Genomic DNA, 16,651 nt, shown 5'->3' on the forward strand with positions numbered 1-16,651 from the left:
ACCCATCTGTCACAAAAAGGCCCTGGAGGACCCAGACGAGGTAAGTATTATAAAATGCAAAGGCCACTCACAAGCAGACAGTATGGTGGCAAGAGGAAATCAGAAAGCTGACGAAGCCGCAAAGGAAGCAGCGGGCTACAAAGGACAGAGACAACTGGTGCAGGTAACCCCAGAAGAGGAGGGTAGCACTAATAGCATGGGAGAAGTTAGACAGGCTCAGGAGGAGACATCCCCAGAGGAAAAGGGGGTGTGGGAAAACAAAGGAGCCTGGCAAGATGGCGGTTTGTGGAGGGGGCCAGATGGGCGTCCCGCTTTAACGGCCAAAATGGCGGAACAAAAGGTGAATGAGGCTCACGGGCTTGGTCACGTGGGAGTGAAACAGATGGAGAGAAATTTGTGCCGATGGTGGCATCCTGAGTTGAGAAGGATGATACTGGAAAGGGCCAGAACGTGCCTAATTTGTGGGGCACACAACCCAAAGCCAGCAGTAAAACCTGAAGCTGGTAAGGTTCTCATGCCAGGAAGGCCAGGAGAAGAGGTCGTGATTGATTATACTGACATGATTGATACAGGCCCAGGTGGGGTGAGGTATTTGTTGGTGTGTGTGGATGTTTTGACTGGATGGCCCGAAGCATGGGCGACCGAATGTGAAGACGCGAAAAGCGTGATTAAGTGCTTAATCATTACATTCCAAGGCATGGGTTTCCCAAGAGAATTAGATCAGACAATGGTACTCACTTCAAGAATAAAGATTTGCAAGAGGTAGGGAGGATGAACCTAAATTTGAAAAACAAGTTGGCTAAAATTTGTGCAGACAGGGCTAAATTGGGTCGCAGCCCTGCCCATTGCTTTGATGACCATAAGATGTTTATGATGATGTTAACTTTGTATTTCAGGTGCAGTTATAACTATTTTATACATATTGCATTTTGTGCTTTTAAAGGAGTTGTGGCTCAAATTTGTCTCTGGAGGGTCACGAGCCTTTGGCTAGCGCTATGATTAGCCAATCTACTGTGAGGATAATATGAGTTCATGAAGGATTGCACACGCTTACAGACACAGAGTTAAGAAACACACATGACAGTATTGATTCCAGGCAAAAGGCCTTAAATTCTTTAAGTTCAGTTAAAAGCTAAATGAAGGACCAAAGAGGAAGGAAAGCATATATTTTGGTTAAGTCTGATACATTAGAATTAGAAGGTATTGTTACATTAAGGGAGCAAAATGAAATAAAAAGGTTATACCAAAACAGGTGATAACATAGGAAATGTGAGGTTTTAAAATGAAGTTAGTGTTAACACATAGGAGTTGTTTCAAGGCAGCATTTAGCTATGATGAAATGTATACAGGAGTAATTGCTTATATGCTTGAACTTAATTGATTAAAGTGGTTGTTTTCTTTTGGAGTAGATTAACTTGCAGCAGCGACAACTTGTGCACAGGATGTTGATGATCAGATAAGGGAAAATAGAGCGAGCAACTGGACGTGAAACCAGCGCTTAAAAGAATTTTAAAGTGATGAGTAACGTTGAAGAGTATACATAAATACAAGTCAATAAGTTAAGAAGATAATTAGGATCAGGCTTTTAATTAAAGAGTCCCAGATAGGATAAGTTAGGGAGATGCAAGAAAAGGTGTTTTGTTTCCTTTGCAGAAGACTGATCTCGGCGACCACAGGAGGGGCGAGGATCCTGGAGATCTCGAGGTTCGAGACCACCAGAGAAGGGTCTGCGTGAGGACACAATGTATTGTGACCTCTGGTTTTCAGAGGTCAAAAGGGGGAGTGTCGAGGAGGGAAATTATTTTACTGCTATTGTTAAATAATTGTTATTGCATTAATAATATAATTTGCAGCATGGATATTGCATTCCAAGGTTTAGACAGTGTCTCTTTCAGAAAGACTGAGTTGCAGGCTGACAGGAAGTTGTATGCAGAAAGAAGACAGGAAGTTATTTTGAGCCGCAGGCTAAGACGAGGCTTTAACAATGTAACAGATAGCTTTATCATTTTATATTAAGGTTTTAGTAGAGGTTCTTGATTAAAACATTTATTTAGTAGAAGACATACACATAGTCTCAGTGAGCTTCTGGTCTGGTAAAAGGTCAGAAGTGTAAGAGGTGACACAAAGAGCATGTGAGGTCAACACACACACACACACACACACACACACACTTTAAATTAGATTTATTTAGAGGAGAGGTTAGTTATGTTTGGCTGTAACTGCAAAATTGTCTTGGTAAAAGAGGAACCGTTTCTTGGTGTCTCGGCAAGAAAGAGGAACAAGACAAGAACTGAAAGGTAGACAGGAAGGGCTAGCCATGAAAATAGAAGATGATTTTCTAGGTGAAAAGTCATGATGTTGATCTGATCTATGTATAAAATGTATGTGACGCATGAAGGGGCGTCAGTAAATAAACCCTGATGCTATAAAATATCTGTTCATGCTTTGATTAAGTCGAGGACTACTTCCTGTCTGCTTACAGAGTTTTCTTCCCACGCGTGTATTCATTAAAATCTTCGTTTGACTTCACCCGGCCGGACCAGTGTGGTTATTCTTCGATCACCTCTTGTACCCTTCCTCAATATTGAATCTTAACAGCATCTTATGGGTGTGTGATATTTAAAAGATGTCTTAATAAAGCCACCTTATTCACAAGTTACTGTTGCTGAGAGAAGTAGACTGTTTTCATAAAGGCCACTGCCAGCAGTGTCATATTAGGTAGACCAGAGTATTATTGCTACAGGACCGCTGCAGGGAAGTTTCAGAAGCTGCTCCTTGAAAAGCCAAAGTGCTGAGCTCAGGAGCTCAAGTTTATCTTTGGTGTGATTATTCAAACTTGGTGTCCTTAAACAACTACGCAAACATCTGCCCTGAAACATGTCTGCTAATCTCTGTGGTGTTGTGTTTACAAGGTCCTAAGGCATTCATGTGAACTGAGCTATTTGGTTTTAGTCACACACCTCCCAACTTATCATGTAGGGCTGGGCGATATATCGAGTTTTTTAAAAATATCAATTTATTTTCATACGAGATATAAGATGGGACAATATCGTTTATATCGATATAGTCTATGTTACGTTATAATTATACTTGTGGAGCCGCAGGTTTGCCTCTCTTTCGTCCACTTTTGTCTCTACGCAACGTTACTCGGCCTCGCCTCTCCTTCACTGAACACAACTCCCCCTCCCCCATAGCTTCACCTGCATGACAAGATGAAAGCGGAAAATCTCCGTTAGTGAGTTACCGCGGATCGCCCCGTGCGTGGGGCTGGACGGCGTCAACGTGTTAGCGAGCTAACCGCACTAACGAGCTAACCGCGCTAACGACAAATCCTTTCATTTTCTCAAAACTCGACAGTGCGCCTTATGTATGAATTCTGGTTGTGCTTACTGACCGCGAACCGATTTTATGTGGTACACAGCGCTCAGCAATCTGTCAAAAAATGTTTTAATATGACTTTGCTAAGCTACGGAGCTGCACCGCTTGATGGATTTTCGGAAAATTACGGCTACTGGGGAGGAGCCTCACGGAGTGATACGTACTGTGTGTGTATAAGGACCACAAATGGCACCTGTTCAGAGACGTGGTGCAGCTGTGAAATCTGTCTCTTTGTTATTATGCTCAGCGTCTTAGTTTACATTTTGACTGCACAATTGTGAGCTTTTTGTTATGCACAAAAACAACATTGTTTTCTTTTATTTATGGACCATGATTATTTAATAAATGCTGATAATTTATTTTTGAGTAATTTCTTCATGTACATCTACGCTGTATGTAAATAAAAGTGCCCGTGTGACATCTGGGACACAGTGTGACTAAGAACTCTCTTTTTGTTCTTAACTTATGGCTTTAAAAAGAAAATATCGAGATATATATCTTATATCGCCATCCAGCTAAAAAATATCGAGATATGAATTTTGGGTCATATCGCCCAGCCCTATTATCATGTACTTTATCAATGCTGACGTGCTCTTGTACAACATTCTATCATAATATTTCATGATATTGGCACCTTGCAGGCAGCATCATTTAATGTAAGTAAATTGAAGTAAACAAATATTTTCCTGTGAAAATCACTACATTATAAAAATCATGTTAAAGGAGATTTAAATGTTAGAATTCCCCACTGGTTCCTGTTTTCAACAACATTCATTTGTCTTATTTCTAATAATACTTTGTATTTTCTCCTGTTGTTTTCTCTCTGAAGGTTCAACATCCTCATTAACACCTCAGAGTACTGGTCTTGACACCAACATGGCCCGTCGGGATCACTCCTCCCGCCTGTCCCCGACCATGAGGTTAACAGTTGTTACGGTGATCCTCTTCCTTAATCTCCATCCCTCGTTGGCCGGGGCACCCCCTGAAGCAAGCCTGGGTGGCTCTGTTTCAGCTGTGTCCACCAATAAAACTGAATGCAGTAAACCTGAGCAGTGTTCACATGGGGTGATTCTGCCTATTTGGGAGCCCCAAAACCCATCATTTGGAGACAAGGTCGCTCGTGCAACTGTTTACTTTGTGGCTTTGGTCTACATGTTCCTGGGTGTGTCCATCATCGCAGACCGCTTTATGGCATCAATAGAGGTTATAACATCACAGGAAAAGGAGATCACCATTAAGAAACCCAATGGAGAAACCACCACCACTACTGTCCGGATCTGGAATGAAACGGTCTCCAACCTTACCCTCATGGCTTTGGGCTCTTCAGCACCTGAAATCCTCCTGTCCATTATAGAAATTATTGGTCATGGGTTTGAGGCTGGCACACTGGGACCCTCCACTATTGTGGGTTCTGCAGCGTTCAACATGTTTGTCATCATCGGTATTTGTGTGTATGTCGTTCCTGATGGCGAGACAAGGAAGGTCAAGCACCTCCGTGTGTTCTTTGTCACGGCCACCTGGAGTATTTTTGCCTACATTTGGCTCTACCTGATTCTGTCAGTGATCTCACCTGGCGTTGTGCAGGTGTGGGAGGGGCTGCTCACTTTCCTCTTCTTCCCCATTTGTGTGGTGTTCGCCTGGATAGCCGATCGCCGCCTGCTGTTTTACAAGTATGTGTACAAGCGCTACCGCACTGGCAAGCAGCGTGGCATGATCATTGAGACCGAGGGTGATCGTCCACTTCCTTCCAAGGTATGATGCTGTCACTGTTGCCACAGCCGTTATCACCAGGGTTCATTTTCCACAGACATTTTTTGTATAAAGCATATAACTGTTTATTGCATTTAACTAGTCATTTACTGAAATCTGGGGAATGCACTGAATAAAATGTCAGAAAGGGTAAGACACACATTACTACCTACTATTCTTTGCTATGCTTTGGCATGTACAGTTTTTTGCAATGAACACAAGAGTGAGGACAGGACAATGAACAGTTTTCTTATCTTCAGTTCAAATAAATTAGTTTTAATGTGCCTGACCTTTCCTTTTTGGAACCTCCTTAAATTGCTTGATTTGCCCTGTTAGACTTTGTTGTTGTAGCAGTTTCTTATTCCCATATCGCACCAATGTCTTACTACCAAGTTTTGCAGAAGAAAAAATGCCTTCCTTAGTGTCGTATAAAAATCTTAACAGTTATAACTAAAGCATATCCGACATATCTGTGAGAAGAGTCAGCTAGTAAAAACATAATTAAGCTGTCCTCATCCAAACACATGGTGGAAAAGATAAGGTGCTAAGGTATGTGCGTGAAGAGTGTTCATGAGTAATGTGTACCTCAAATCTGTATTACAGAATGACATTTTGCCATGCTAAACTGTTGTTATGAAACACGCACAAATACCTTCTTAAGTATTGTCAGCTATTAATTTTTCATTTTGACTATTATCTGATGACACATGTGAAGATGAAGTGCATCACACACATCTAATTAAATCTTCAGTACTGTAGTGTAGATTGTGTTGATTTGCTACAGTTAATTTGAAGCCTGGTTGTCTCTTCTTCTGCATTTGAAAATTGCCCATGGTGTTATTGCTTGATGGCATTATAAAGAATCAGTGCTCCGTAAGTATATGAAGAACACTTTCATTTCATCTTCTGAAAAAAAATCACTAAATTAAATTCAAATATGTTCCTGGGGGAAAAAATGAGTATTTCTTGCCTTCCCGTTTAAAGAGACGAAGGACGTTTCATCAATGAAATGATTCTCTACGAAAAATGCAATGTCAGTGAAAAACAGAATACTTCTTTATTCTGACAGCTACAAAATAAAGTGACATCCAAATACTGACGGCTAATATATTACCTACCCATCCTTTGGGATCTGGTACTGTTAGCTTACCATGGTTACATGTAAAGTAAACCTTCGGAAATGTGAAAGCAAAAGTTTTTTGACCTAAATGTGGCTGACAAAACAAATAGTTTCAAGAATAAAACAGTGAGAACTGAGCTTTGAAACACTGACAGATAAAACTCTCACTGACCAGTGTCTAATAGCACCCTTCTTTGCTTTGATTGAGGGGTGTTATTGGACACCAACATGTTCACATGACTGGATTCACACAAACACTCACTATTTGATTTCATGCTTGTTGTTGTGTTCTCATCACATACATGCAGTTCTCACTTGACCTTTGAGATTACAGAAGAGCGCCTAAAGAATTGATATATTGACAAAATCTTAAATGAGGTGTACTGATTACTTCTTCCTTCCGTCCTTCTATTGCTTCTGTTTTAAGGTGGACATTGAGATGGATGGAAAGATGCTGAACTCTCATGGTGTTGACTTCCTTGATGGTCCACTGGGCTTAGATATAGATGAGAAGGACTTGGATGAGGAGGAAACACGGAGAGATATGGCCAAGATCCTGAAGGAGCTTAAACAGAAACATCCTGACAAAGAGGTTTGTAACAAAGTCAGAAATATATCTTGCTATTGCTGCTCTAGTTGCACAAGACCAAAGGTAATCTGCAATATATAAAACTACTGCTGTTTGCTTTCATTTTTACAGGGTCAGATCACCAGTCTGTTGCAGAATATTAGATAAATTCTTAATAAATTCAGGCATTTATATATATTTACAAGTGAATTTCACACTTATGTATTGGTGAATATAGAAAATTAATAGGAAACCAAAGACATTTCCAAATAAAATATGCAGTATTTTTATTTGTTCTCTCACAAAGAAAATGCTGCAGACTTACTATTTACACAAAGACGAAATTTCTGAATTCTGAAAACATTTTCAAATAAAAACTTTTTGTCCTTCTACAAGAAAAAGGATTTGCGAAAGAGAACTAAGTGGTTGGCTTGGCATGTAATTTACATCTGTTTTTTTCCCCCAGACTGTGCTTGACTTACTGTAAGTGTTTGACTCATTATAATTTTACTGCTATTTGACAGTTTCTTGTTCAGTAGTCATTGATGTGACATGTAGTTAGATCTTATTTATCCATCCGAGCTTGATGAAACTCCACCACATTGGTTCAGTGACACACAGCTTTTAAAAACATAAAATAGGATACTGTTTCAGCAGTCTGGGAGTCGGGATTTATACCCCCAGGAAATCTACTATTAATGCATGTTGTTGCACTCTTTGTGGCTTTTTGTATTTTCTCTTACCAGGTGGAGCAACTCATTGAGCTTGCCAACTACCAAGTCCTGAGCCAGCAGCAGAAGAGCCGTGCTTTCTATCGATGCCAGGCCACCCGACTGATGACAGGTGCTGGCAACATCCTGAAAAAACATGCTGCTGATCAAGCACGAAAGGCTGTGAGCATGCACGAGGTTCGCTCAGAAACTGGCGAAAACGATCCTGTCTCCAAAATCTTTTTTGAGCCCGGTTCTTACCAGTGTCTTGAGAACTGTGGCACAGTGGCAGTGAATGTGGTGCGGCGTGGCGGCGACCTGGGCAAGACGGTTTCTGTGGAGTACCGGACAGAAGATGGCACAGCCAACGCTGGCTCGGACTACGAGTTCACCGAGGGTGTAGTGGTTTTCAAGCCTGGTGAGACGATGAAGGAGGTCCGTGTGGGGATCATTGATGATGACATCTTTGAGGAGGATGAAAACTTCTTGATTCACCTTTCCAGTGTCAAAGTGTTGACATCAGAAGGCGAGGAACCTGAGGAGGGGGGCGAGTCAGCTAATCACGTTGACTCAGTGGCCTGTCTCGGCATGCCATCCACAGCAACCGTTACCATCTTTGACGACGATCATGCCGGCATCTTTACGTTTGAGGAGCCCGTATGCCATGTCAGCGAGAGCGTTGGCACCATGGAGGTGAAGGTGCTGAGAACCTCAGGGGCTCGTGGCGTGGTCATGCTGCCATACAAGACGTTGGAAGGAACAGCGCGAGGTGGTGGAGAAGACTTTGAAGACTCTCACGGCGTCCTGGAATTTCAAAACGATGAGATATTGTGAGTAACTTTGATCAGTCTCTCTTAAAATCATTAACTGGTTTTCATGTAGATAATGATCAGCTTCACTGTCATTATCCTCATATTTTTCGTAATTGTTTATTATGCATTTTGTCAGTGTAATGTTGCAAATGTTATTGGTGATGAAGTGAAAAGGCGATGGTGTCAGTGCGATGTGGTGGTTGGGATGAGCGGTAAGGTGGACTGCTCTCTCAGCACACAACAAAATCAACAATACCCCACCCCCTTTATGCTTTTTGCCTTGTCTCTGTTTCCTACTTTGCCTTACTTATGCTCTTCTTTTATTTTCATCAGACTGTTCAGACCTCTGCCTTGGTCTCTGCCGTGCTGCGATGTTAGTCTTCTGTAGATTTTATTGATTTTTGCACTCTGTAGTGTAGTTTAACTTATAAGTTCCAGTGCCGAGAAGTTGGGAAAGTGAATTATTTGTTGGGTGGTCGGTTGTTTGAATTTCAAGTAATTCGAATGTCATAGCGCTGAATTTGAACGAGATGCATTGAGCTTTCTTTGAGTAAGTCATGCAGTGGAAAACAAAGAGGACCTAGACACTGGAAAAGGTACAAGAACTCAACAGACAGCAGGGAGCTGGAGAAATGCTAAGGAGGGACATCTATCTAGTCAACTTAATTTAGATTTAAAAAAACAACAACAGTTGCCCTTTTAGGTGGCTTAATAATGTGTGAGAACATCCCAGAACAAACCACTCACGAAGCCAGCTTGAAGTTTATTTGTCATCTTTCTTAGTTGAAAAGGGACTCCACTGGAGCTCCATTTAAAGATCCCTGCTGTGAAATAAGAGCGGCACAGTTTAAAGCTCTTCTCAACCCAATGCTTAAAATCTGATGGTGACTCATGGTGAGGTTTGTGATGGCTATTTGACCACATTTGAAGAGGACTTTTACCACGCTGTTGATTTTGCTCACGGCCAGCTGCTGTAGTCGTCATCCTGACCCACACCAAGTGTGGGAAATTAGCTCCAGCTGTCAGTCTAATGTTTGTATAATACTGGTCAATATGCTTTGAAACTGAAGATAATTCCACAGTCTTCTATTCTTGTGTATATATTTTTTCAAAACTGAAGTCCTTTCATTACCAACCATTATAAAGAATTTTTTTTTGCCAAAACATTAGGTGACATGCTGACAGTACAACTGTACAGCTGATACAGGTAAATGGTATTGTACTTAGACTGTAGCCTTGTGTGTTAGTCTCCTAATAGCTGTTTTAACCTTGTTAGCAGTAAATATCAAGCTCATTGTATCATTATGTTGTTCAGACTTCATTTACACATTGACGCGGTGGTTCTTAGCCAGTTTTGGTGGCCATATTAGTTTTGCTGTGGACTATAGTTTTGTATACATTTGTTCTCCTTGTAACTGTGATTGACTTGAATCTCATGTCTTTAATGGTTACGTCTGCTTTGTTATAATGCAGTCATTCAGTGTTGCTAAAGTGCCTACACACATGCACTCCTGTAGCTGTATACATGTAAAACTGAATGTCTGTTGGTTCTTTTAATAGGAGCTCTGTATTGTGTATTTCTCACAGTAAGGTGAAATACTCTTGCGAATTATCATTTCTGGGCATTGTTCTGTAAGGTTGTTGGGCTTGTACCTTTAGCGAGATATATATACCCTATAACATACTTCAGCAGTTTACCTTGTTACCTTTAGGCATTATGTTTATTTATGGGAGCTGTGATCATCCCTAAATATCATCACATGTTACCGGCTGTATAACAACCGTCATTTAAATATCCACACCATCACTGTTTCGTTGACCACTCAATCGATCCCAGTATAGCAACTGGAATGAGGTTGAAGTAACTGATACTGAGTATACTGATGAAATGATTTCACTAAATCAACTGTACTGCTTCCTTATAAAATGGATTTCTGACCTATAAATCAGATGCTAAGAGTGTTTAGTTAGTGAGTCTTTGCCCATACTGTTTATCTTAGCTTTTCTGGCTGTGGAGGAGGTTCTTTATCTTCACAGAGAACATGAGCACGACTGTGAACTGCTGCTGGTGTGGTCTCATAATAAGTAAATGAGATTTTAAAGCTGATATTGAACTACAGGAATAAACTGTACTTGACTTTGTTTAGCAGTGCGGAAAGAGATGGAAAGCACTGTGCTCTTTTAGCTGGCTGGCTTCAGTTATTGGTTACTGTAGTTTGCCTTGGAAACCAAAGGTTTGCTTACAGTGCTTGTTTGGAAATGTTCAGTTTGTATGAGAGATGGAAGAAGAGTTGTAATGACATTAAACAAAGTGTGCTGCCATAATGAATGAATAGGAGAGACGCTGTCTTAGTAACAGTAGTCTTAAACTCTCTCTGTGTCAGCCTCTACTGTTTTAGGTCAGATTTGAAGCAGATGTCTGCAGGACTTGCTTTTTCAGCCTGTGGCAGACAGAATAGTTTCCACAGCTTATAGCGCTTACAGCCAGGAATAAGTGGGTTTTAATAATACTTTGTCCAAATCAAATGATGGACTGTACATCCGGCTATCATGGTTACTGTGTGTGTGTGTGTGTGTGTGTGTGTGTGTGTGTGTGTGTGTGTGTGTGTGTGTGTGTGTGTGTGTGTGTGTGTGTGTGTGTGTGTGTGTGTGTGTGTGTTTCTTTAGGGGAAGACTGAGTTGCTAAGTGATGACTGTAGACTACAGGAGATGTGCCTGAAGTGAAAAGTATTCTAAACATGCCACAAATGTTATCTATGTTATGTAGAAGCCATTTTGCTATTGGGAAATCAGGGGTTTGATTCCCAGACAAGTCATTTAACCACTTGGGGAGTAAGTGTGCCTATAACTCATCTGTGGTGACTTTTTTATATGAATAAGTTAAAACTGTAGGTGCTAAATCAAAAGGAAACCCCAAAGCATTATAAATAATAATAACAGAGAGACCAAAAATTAAGACTTCATGTCATGGCGAGCGATAGAATATCTGAAATTTTAACAGTAATTTAACCAAAACTTGAGCTTTCATTTAAGAATAACACACATGACTGCAACATGGTAACTTAATTTGTGCACATGCATAAATCTTAGTTAAAGTATTTTAACTTTGTGGTTTTATACTTCACTGTACCGTCCTTCTTTCCAAGCCTTGGAGTCAAGCAGTTGTTGCATATAAAAAGGAGGATGCTACACTGTGCCTTGTCTTCTGGATAAAGTTTCACGCCTTTAATGTGATGCGATTAAAAAATAGCTGCTCTTGATATATGGCCAGAAACTGGTTATGCTGTTGCAAGCACAGCAAAGGAACTAAACTTTTAAGGACAGATACATGTAACGAATAATATGGTAACAAATAGTAACGACAACTTACCGTTCCATACCATTTATGGCCCTAATTATTTTGCAACACTTGTCCCATGCTGGGCTTTTTTAGAAAATATGCATTCCCACAGAAATACACAGTGTAAGTCAGAAATGAGCCATTGGGGCCCTGACATGTCCCTTTAGGGAAAAGCATTGAACGATTTTGCTGAGAAAAAAGAAATTACAAAATAGCTGATCTAAATATGATTGCCTCGAGGCTGACTCTACCCTGATTCTGTTTTCTGTGACAGAGGAGAGGGAATGAGGTAGAAAGAGAGAGATAGGGGTGGTACTGTGAGGAGAGAGATTAGTGTGAATGGAGGCAGTGATGGGAGCGTAGTGGGGTGGACGGAGGAGGGAGTGAGAAAGAGAAAAGTTGTAGTTCTCTAAAGTTGTGGTAATTTTCTATACGTACTAGCCCCTGCCTTTTTTTTTTCTCCAATTTTCTTTTTCACCCCTTTGTATCTCTGCGTCTGAAAGAGGACCTGTGCAATTTGTCTCCAGAGTAGCTTGTGAGGTCTTGCCTAGTGTGTTTTGTGAAAGACGGAAATGTACATGATTGTGCTTGTGTGTGTGTTTGTGTGAGAGAGAGAGAACAATAGGAAGAGCACATAGACAACACCACATCCAGTGCTCAGTGCTGTCAAATTACCTCTCTACCAGCTCAGTGCTGCACATTTGTGTTTGTGTGGGTGTACTTTGCTATCCACCTTGTGGTTTAATGTGCCAATACAGATGCTTGAATTTACCAGCTGTGACATTGACACTGGTATTGTTTTCACTTTGTAGGTCTGTCTATCCGTCATCATGACAAGATGTTGCTGGAATTACCACAATGATGGTTTTGAGCCCTTGGGAGATGTTTATTTGTCTGTCTCTATGCAGATTTTGCCACAATAATAGTACTGCAAGATACAGTGATGAAGGTTTCCAAGTGCAAACAGGATGTAGTCAAAGAACTCCTTGGGAGGCAGTAATTTAAAGTACTACTACTAGGGCTGCAACAACTCATCGAGTAACTCAAATAACTCTATTACAAAAATCCTTGGGCCAAATTCTTTGCTTCAGTGATTTAATCCATGTAAGCGTTTCTACTACATCTGTAACTAAAATCAGACCTGCAGTGGAAATGTATTTAGGAGTGTGCATAAGAATATAAACTAATACAACATTAACCTCAAGTAGCCCCACAAAAAGACTGATAACACAAGCCAAAGTGAGGATGGTGTTGTCATTGTTTAGAATGGAGTCTGTCTACACAGACAGCAAAGAGGCGGAGCCATCAAGGTGAGCTCAGGTGGAGTGAAAGAAAGAATGCTTCTAGTATCCAAAACTGCCTCATTAAAACCTTTACTGGGAAAAAGCAGATGAAAGTCCCTCATCAAACAATCTGATCAACAAGTGAACTGCTTCCACCCACAGCTGTTTGTTTTGCGTAGCAAGAAATCTACAAGAAGCTACAATAAAGGCACATAAATGCCAAATTTTAAAACTAAATATTGGACAAAATAATTTGCACGTGTTTTTCTGTATATGCCTGTATTACCACTGCTATTGTATTGCATACATGCTATTATAAACTAGTATCATAACACCTGTCTTATGATGAGCAGTTTTATCCAGAGCACCTTCCAGCGGTCTAAGTGGCTCTATTTTTATTATAGATGATCCTGATGGAATTGGCAGACTACTTAATGCAAACTGGGCCAGCAATTCAGTTTTTCTAAAGCTTGTCATTGAAACAGTATTTTTAGAAAATGGAAAGGGCAGTCAGGTTGGATATTATATAGAAAAAATTAAAGTACAATCAACATGTGGTTCATTAGTAATCAGCGAAGCAGTGTTTTCCAAGAGAGCGAGCCCTTGTTTCACATGCCGTCATACTGAGGTCAAAAAGTTGAGTAAACAGATCATGCAGGTGAATATGCACAATGACATGCGAATATGGAAAAACATGCATACTTACACATCTAAGCAAACTGGTGGTGCACACACTTCTACAGAACACAACATCAGTTGTTTTGCTGTGCAATCAGTCACTTTTTGACCCCACGAGGGAGCAAATATATGCACACATAGATACATACCAATTATGCAATTTCCATAAACAGGCAGCAAGTGGAGAAACATGGTGTAGTTGAGAATCAAATTAGGCTCCCTCCTACACTCACACACACATGCATACACACGATGAGCAGACTGGGAGTTCACACTCTAATAACCAGGACAGATCGGCCTTTTGAGATGCATGGTTAGAAGCTATAGAAATGTGGGATGTGTCTGTGTGTTTTTATGAGTAGGCCTGTGTGCTTTTTAAAAATACATTCAGATGGTAAAGAAATTTGATTTTTTTTAACATTTTGCTTGTCATCGAGGTTCGGTTTGATCAAGGTTTACTTCTAAGATTCACAGTAGCATCGATATAGATTTCATTGTTCCCTTACTTGAATTGTTTCTCTATGCTCAAGAGAACTGCGTCACAGTAAAATGTATATTTTAAATGTTTCGTCAAGTTTGCAAAAAAGAAAATCCTAAATGAGAACCACACAATAAAAAGAACCACTTGGCTAACACCTGCAGATCATCAAACTGTCTCCTTCTTTTCATTAACAGTTTGCATAGTTCCTAAACCTCGAGCATGCATGATGTAATTGTATCATTATAAAATGCACATGCCAATAAACAAACAGACATATTTATGGACACGCATACGTTTGAATGCTGGTGGTAATGAGGCTTGATGGGGTTTGTAGGTCACATGCATGTACCCATACACATTGCACCCTTCTGTCAGAGCAGTACCATTAGTGAACATTTCTGAATTAATTAGTAGAGAAAGATAACAAGTGTTGTGGGAGAGCACTTGTTTTTCCACTTAAGGACGGATGATTAAAACTATGTATGTGTGTGTGTGCGTTGGTGTCTGTGCAGTGTTTCGTATTTGTTTTAATAAATTCCTCTGTTGCTCTGGACAATGAAGCAAAGTGTGAAACAATATCTGCTTGAATCTTTTTCCTCCTTACATGTACACACATTCAACACAGACACACAAACAAGCTTGCACTTTATGAGGTGTGAAGTCTGTGTTCTCGTGTTACAGAGTACATTGTTATCGCACATCTAAAGGTAGGAGACACCTGTGATCTTGCGCGCGCTTTTACCGTGCATGCATTTGACTTCAGCTTTGAAATGATTTTGTTTCTAATGCTTAAACGACTGGAGTAGTAAACTGACTGAAACAAATCACGTCCTTTTGTGTGAAATTCAATCATTTTTCACTTGCCATTTTCTGGTAACAGCTTGACACGTGTTTAGATGAGAGACTGTATATAAAGGATGGATGTAGCCGTAGCGTCTTTGCACATTTGCTTTGGATTTTGCCTCAGTGTTAGCACTACCGATGTCATCCCATTTGTTTTTTTGGAGCTGGAAGTCACCCTGATTGCAGTGTTAAGCTAGCAAACTTAGTTAGCAAGCTACATCCATAAACTGGTGCATATCCAGTGCAGACTCTGCTAATTAGTGCTATGTCGCAGACTAATAAAACACTTAACAAAGCTGAATTTTATTGGAAAGGCCGTACCACACAGCAGGCTATTATCAGATAATTCCACTAAAAATGTTCCACCAAAACCACAAACATGGTTGAGATTTCCAGTTCTGTGACTTATTTTTTGGATGACTTACTGACTAATTAAAAAGATTAGTATCTTTAATGGATGATTAAGATCATAACTGCAGTCACATGAAGGCACAAGCATTGGGAAAAAGTGTAGGAAACATGTAGCAAATGAGGAGAGAGGCTCAAGACTGACATCATATCTTGGCGTTTTTTCACCCTACTTTCCACAAAATCAGCTTTTATCTCCGGCAGGCTGCCACAGTCTTTCTCATGAAGGAGAGCACAATCAATGTTTCAGAATCCTTTGTCAAGCTCATTATGCTAACCCATAAGCGGTTGCTTTGTTTACTGTATATACCTCTAAATCATTGCCAAGCTATTGCTCACATGGAAAAACACACATCATTTTAGATGGACACTCATAAACATAATGAGGGAACTGGACCGGACTGAAATATGCCATTTCCACTTGTACTGCATGATTGTTTGGGATATACAAGTATGACAATTAGGCTCTTCAGTGTTTTTTGTATACCGAATAACAGAAAAGTAGAAGAGAGTGCAAGCGAAAGGGGTGAGGACAAGAGAGGGCAGGTCAGCAGCTTGACAAATGAGCCCTAACCAGCTGCCTCCACAAAACACTATTGCCTTGGCAACGGTGGGGATGGAGAGAGAGAGAGTGAGAGGGGGAGAGAGAGAGATACTCAGAGACATAAAGGGAGCAAGAGAGTGATAAAAGACAGGAGAGTGAGAAAGATGGAAAAGAGGTTGGTCTGGGGTAAAGAGATAAAGAGCAGAGGCATAGACTAAGAAGCCAGATGGGAAACAATATTTTCTCATTTATTCTTACAGCTGCCAGATGTGGCTTCTAATTGTGTTGTTTGAATTTCGTGATTATAATCTATGAGCGCAAACTTTGCACTGTTTTTTAGCTGCTAAACAAGTACTTGATGCACTATTGCAACACACTCAGCTCATGAATATGTATCTTAGCAGTTTTAGGATACAGGGAATTTTGCAGTCGTTCTAGTTTTAACAAAAGCTAATAGAAGTTTTTAGGAGTAGATCTATGTAAAAAGATGTCACAATACATCACCAACCATTCTTGAATTACAGCTTTCACTTACTTGCCCTCCAACTTGTTTGTTATCCCTCTGGCAAATATAGCTGCAACTGATTGTGTCACATCTTCCATTCACAAGTTTGCCAACTAGCACATTCAGCTACAAGGAACAGCGCTTCCACTGAACAGCCACTCCCTTTACCCTGTGATGACTCGGTTGAGATCCACTGCACACTTTAAGAATTCAAGCACTTAAACATGTATAG

At 40.4% G+C, this 16,651-nt stretch overlaps 1 protein-coding gene across 4 annotated transcripts in view; it reads left to right on the forward strand.

Annotated features, from left to right (window-relative positions):
* slc8a1b (solute carrier family 8 member 1b) overlaps window positions 1-16,651 on the forward strand; it is a 146,392-nt gene that overhangs the window by 19,430 nt on the left and 110,311 nt on the right. For all 4 annotated transcript variants that reach the window (XM_026189820.1, XM_026189821.1, XM_026189823.1 and 1 more), the window contains exons 2-4: window positions 4,208-5,130; window positions 6,675-6,839; window positions 7,562-8,355. In XM_026189820.1, the coding sequence (XP_026045605.1) occupies window positions 4,255-5,130; window positions 6,675-6,839; window positions 7,562-8,355 (1,835 nt within the window). In that variant the 5' untranslated portion in view covers window positions 4,208-4,254. The remainder of the gene's footprint in view (window positions 1-4,207; window positions 5,131-6,674; window positions 6,840-7,561; window positions 8,356-16,651) is intronic.

Source organism: Astatotilapia calliptera, chromosome 13 (assembly GCF_900246225.1).
Source record: "Astatotilapia calliptera chromosome 13, fAstCal1.2, whole genome shotgun sequence".
In the NCBI taxonomy this organism is placed as follows: Eukaryota; Metazoa; Chordata; class Actinopteri; order Cichliformes; family Cichlidae; genus Astatotilapia; species Astatotilapia calliptera.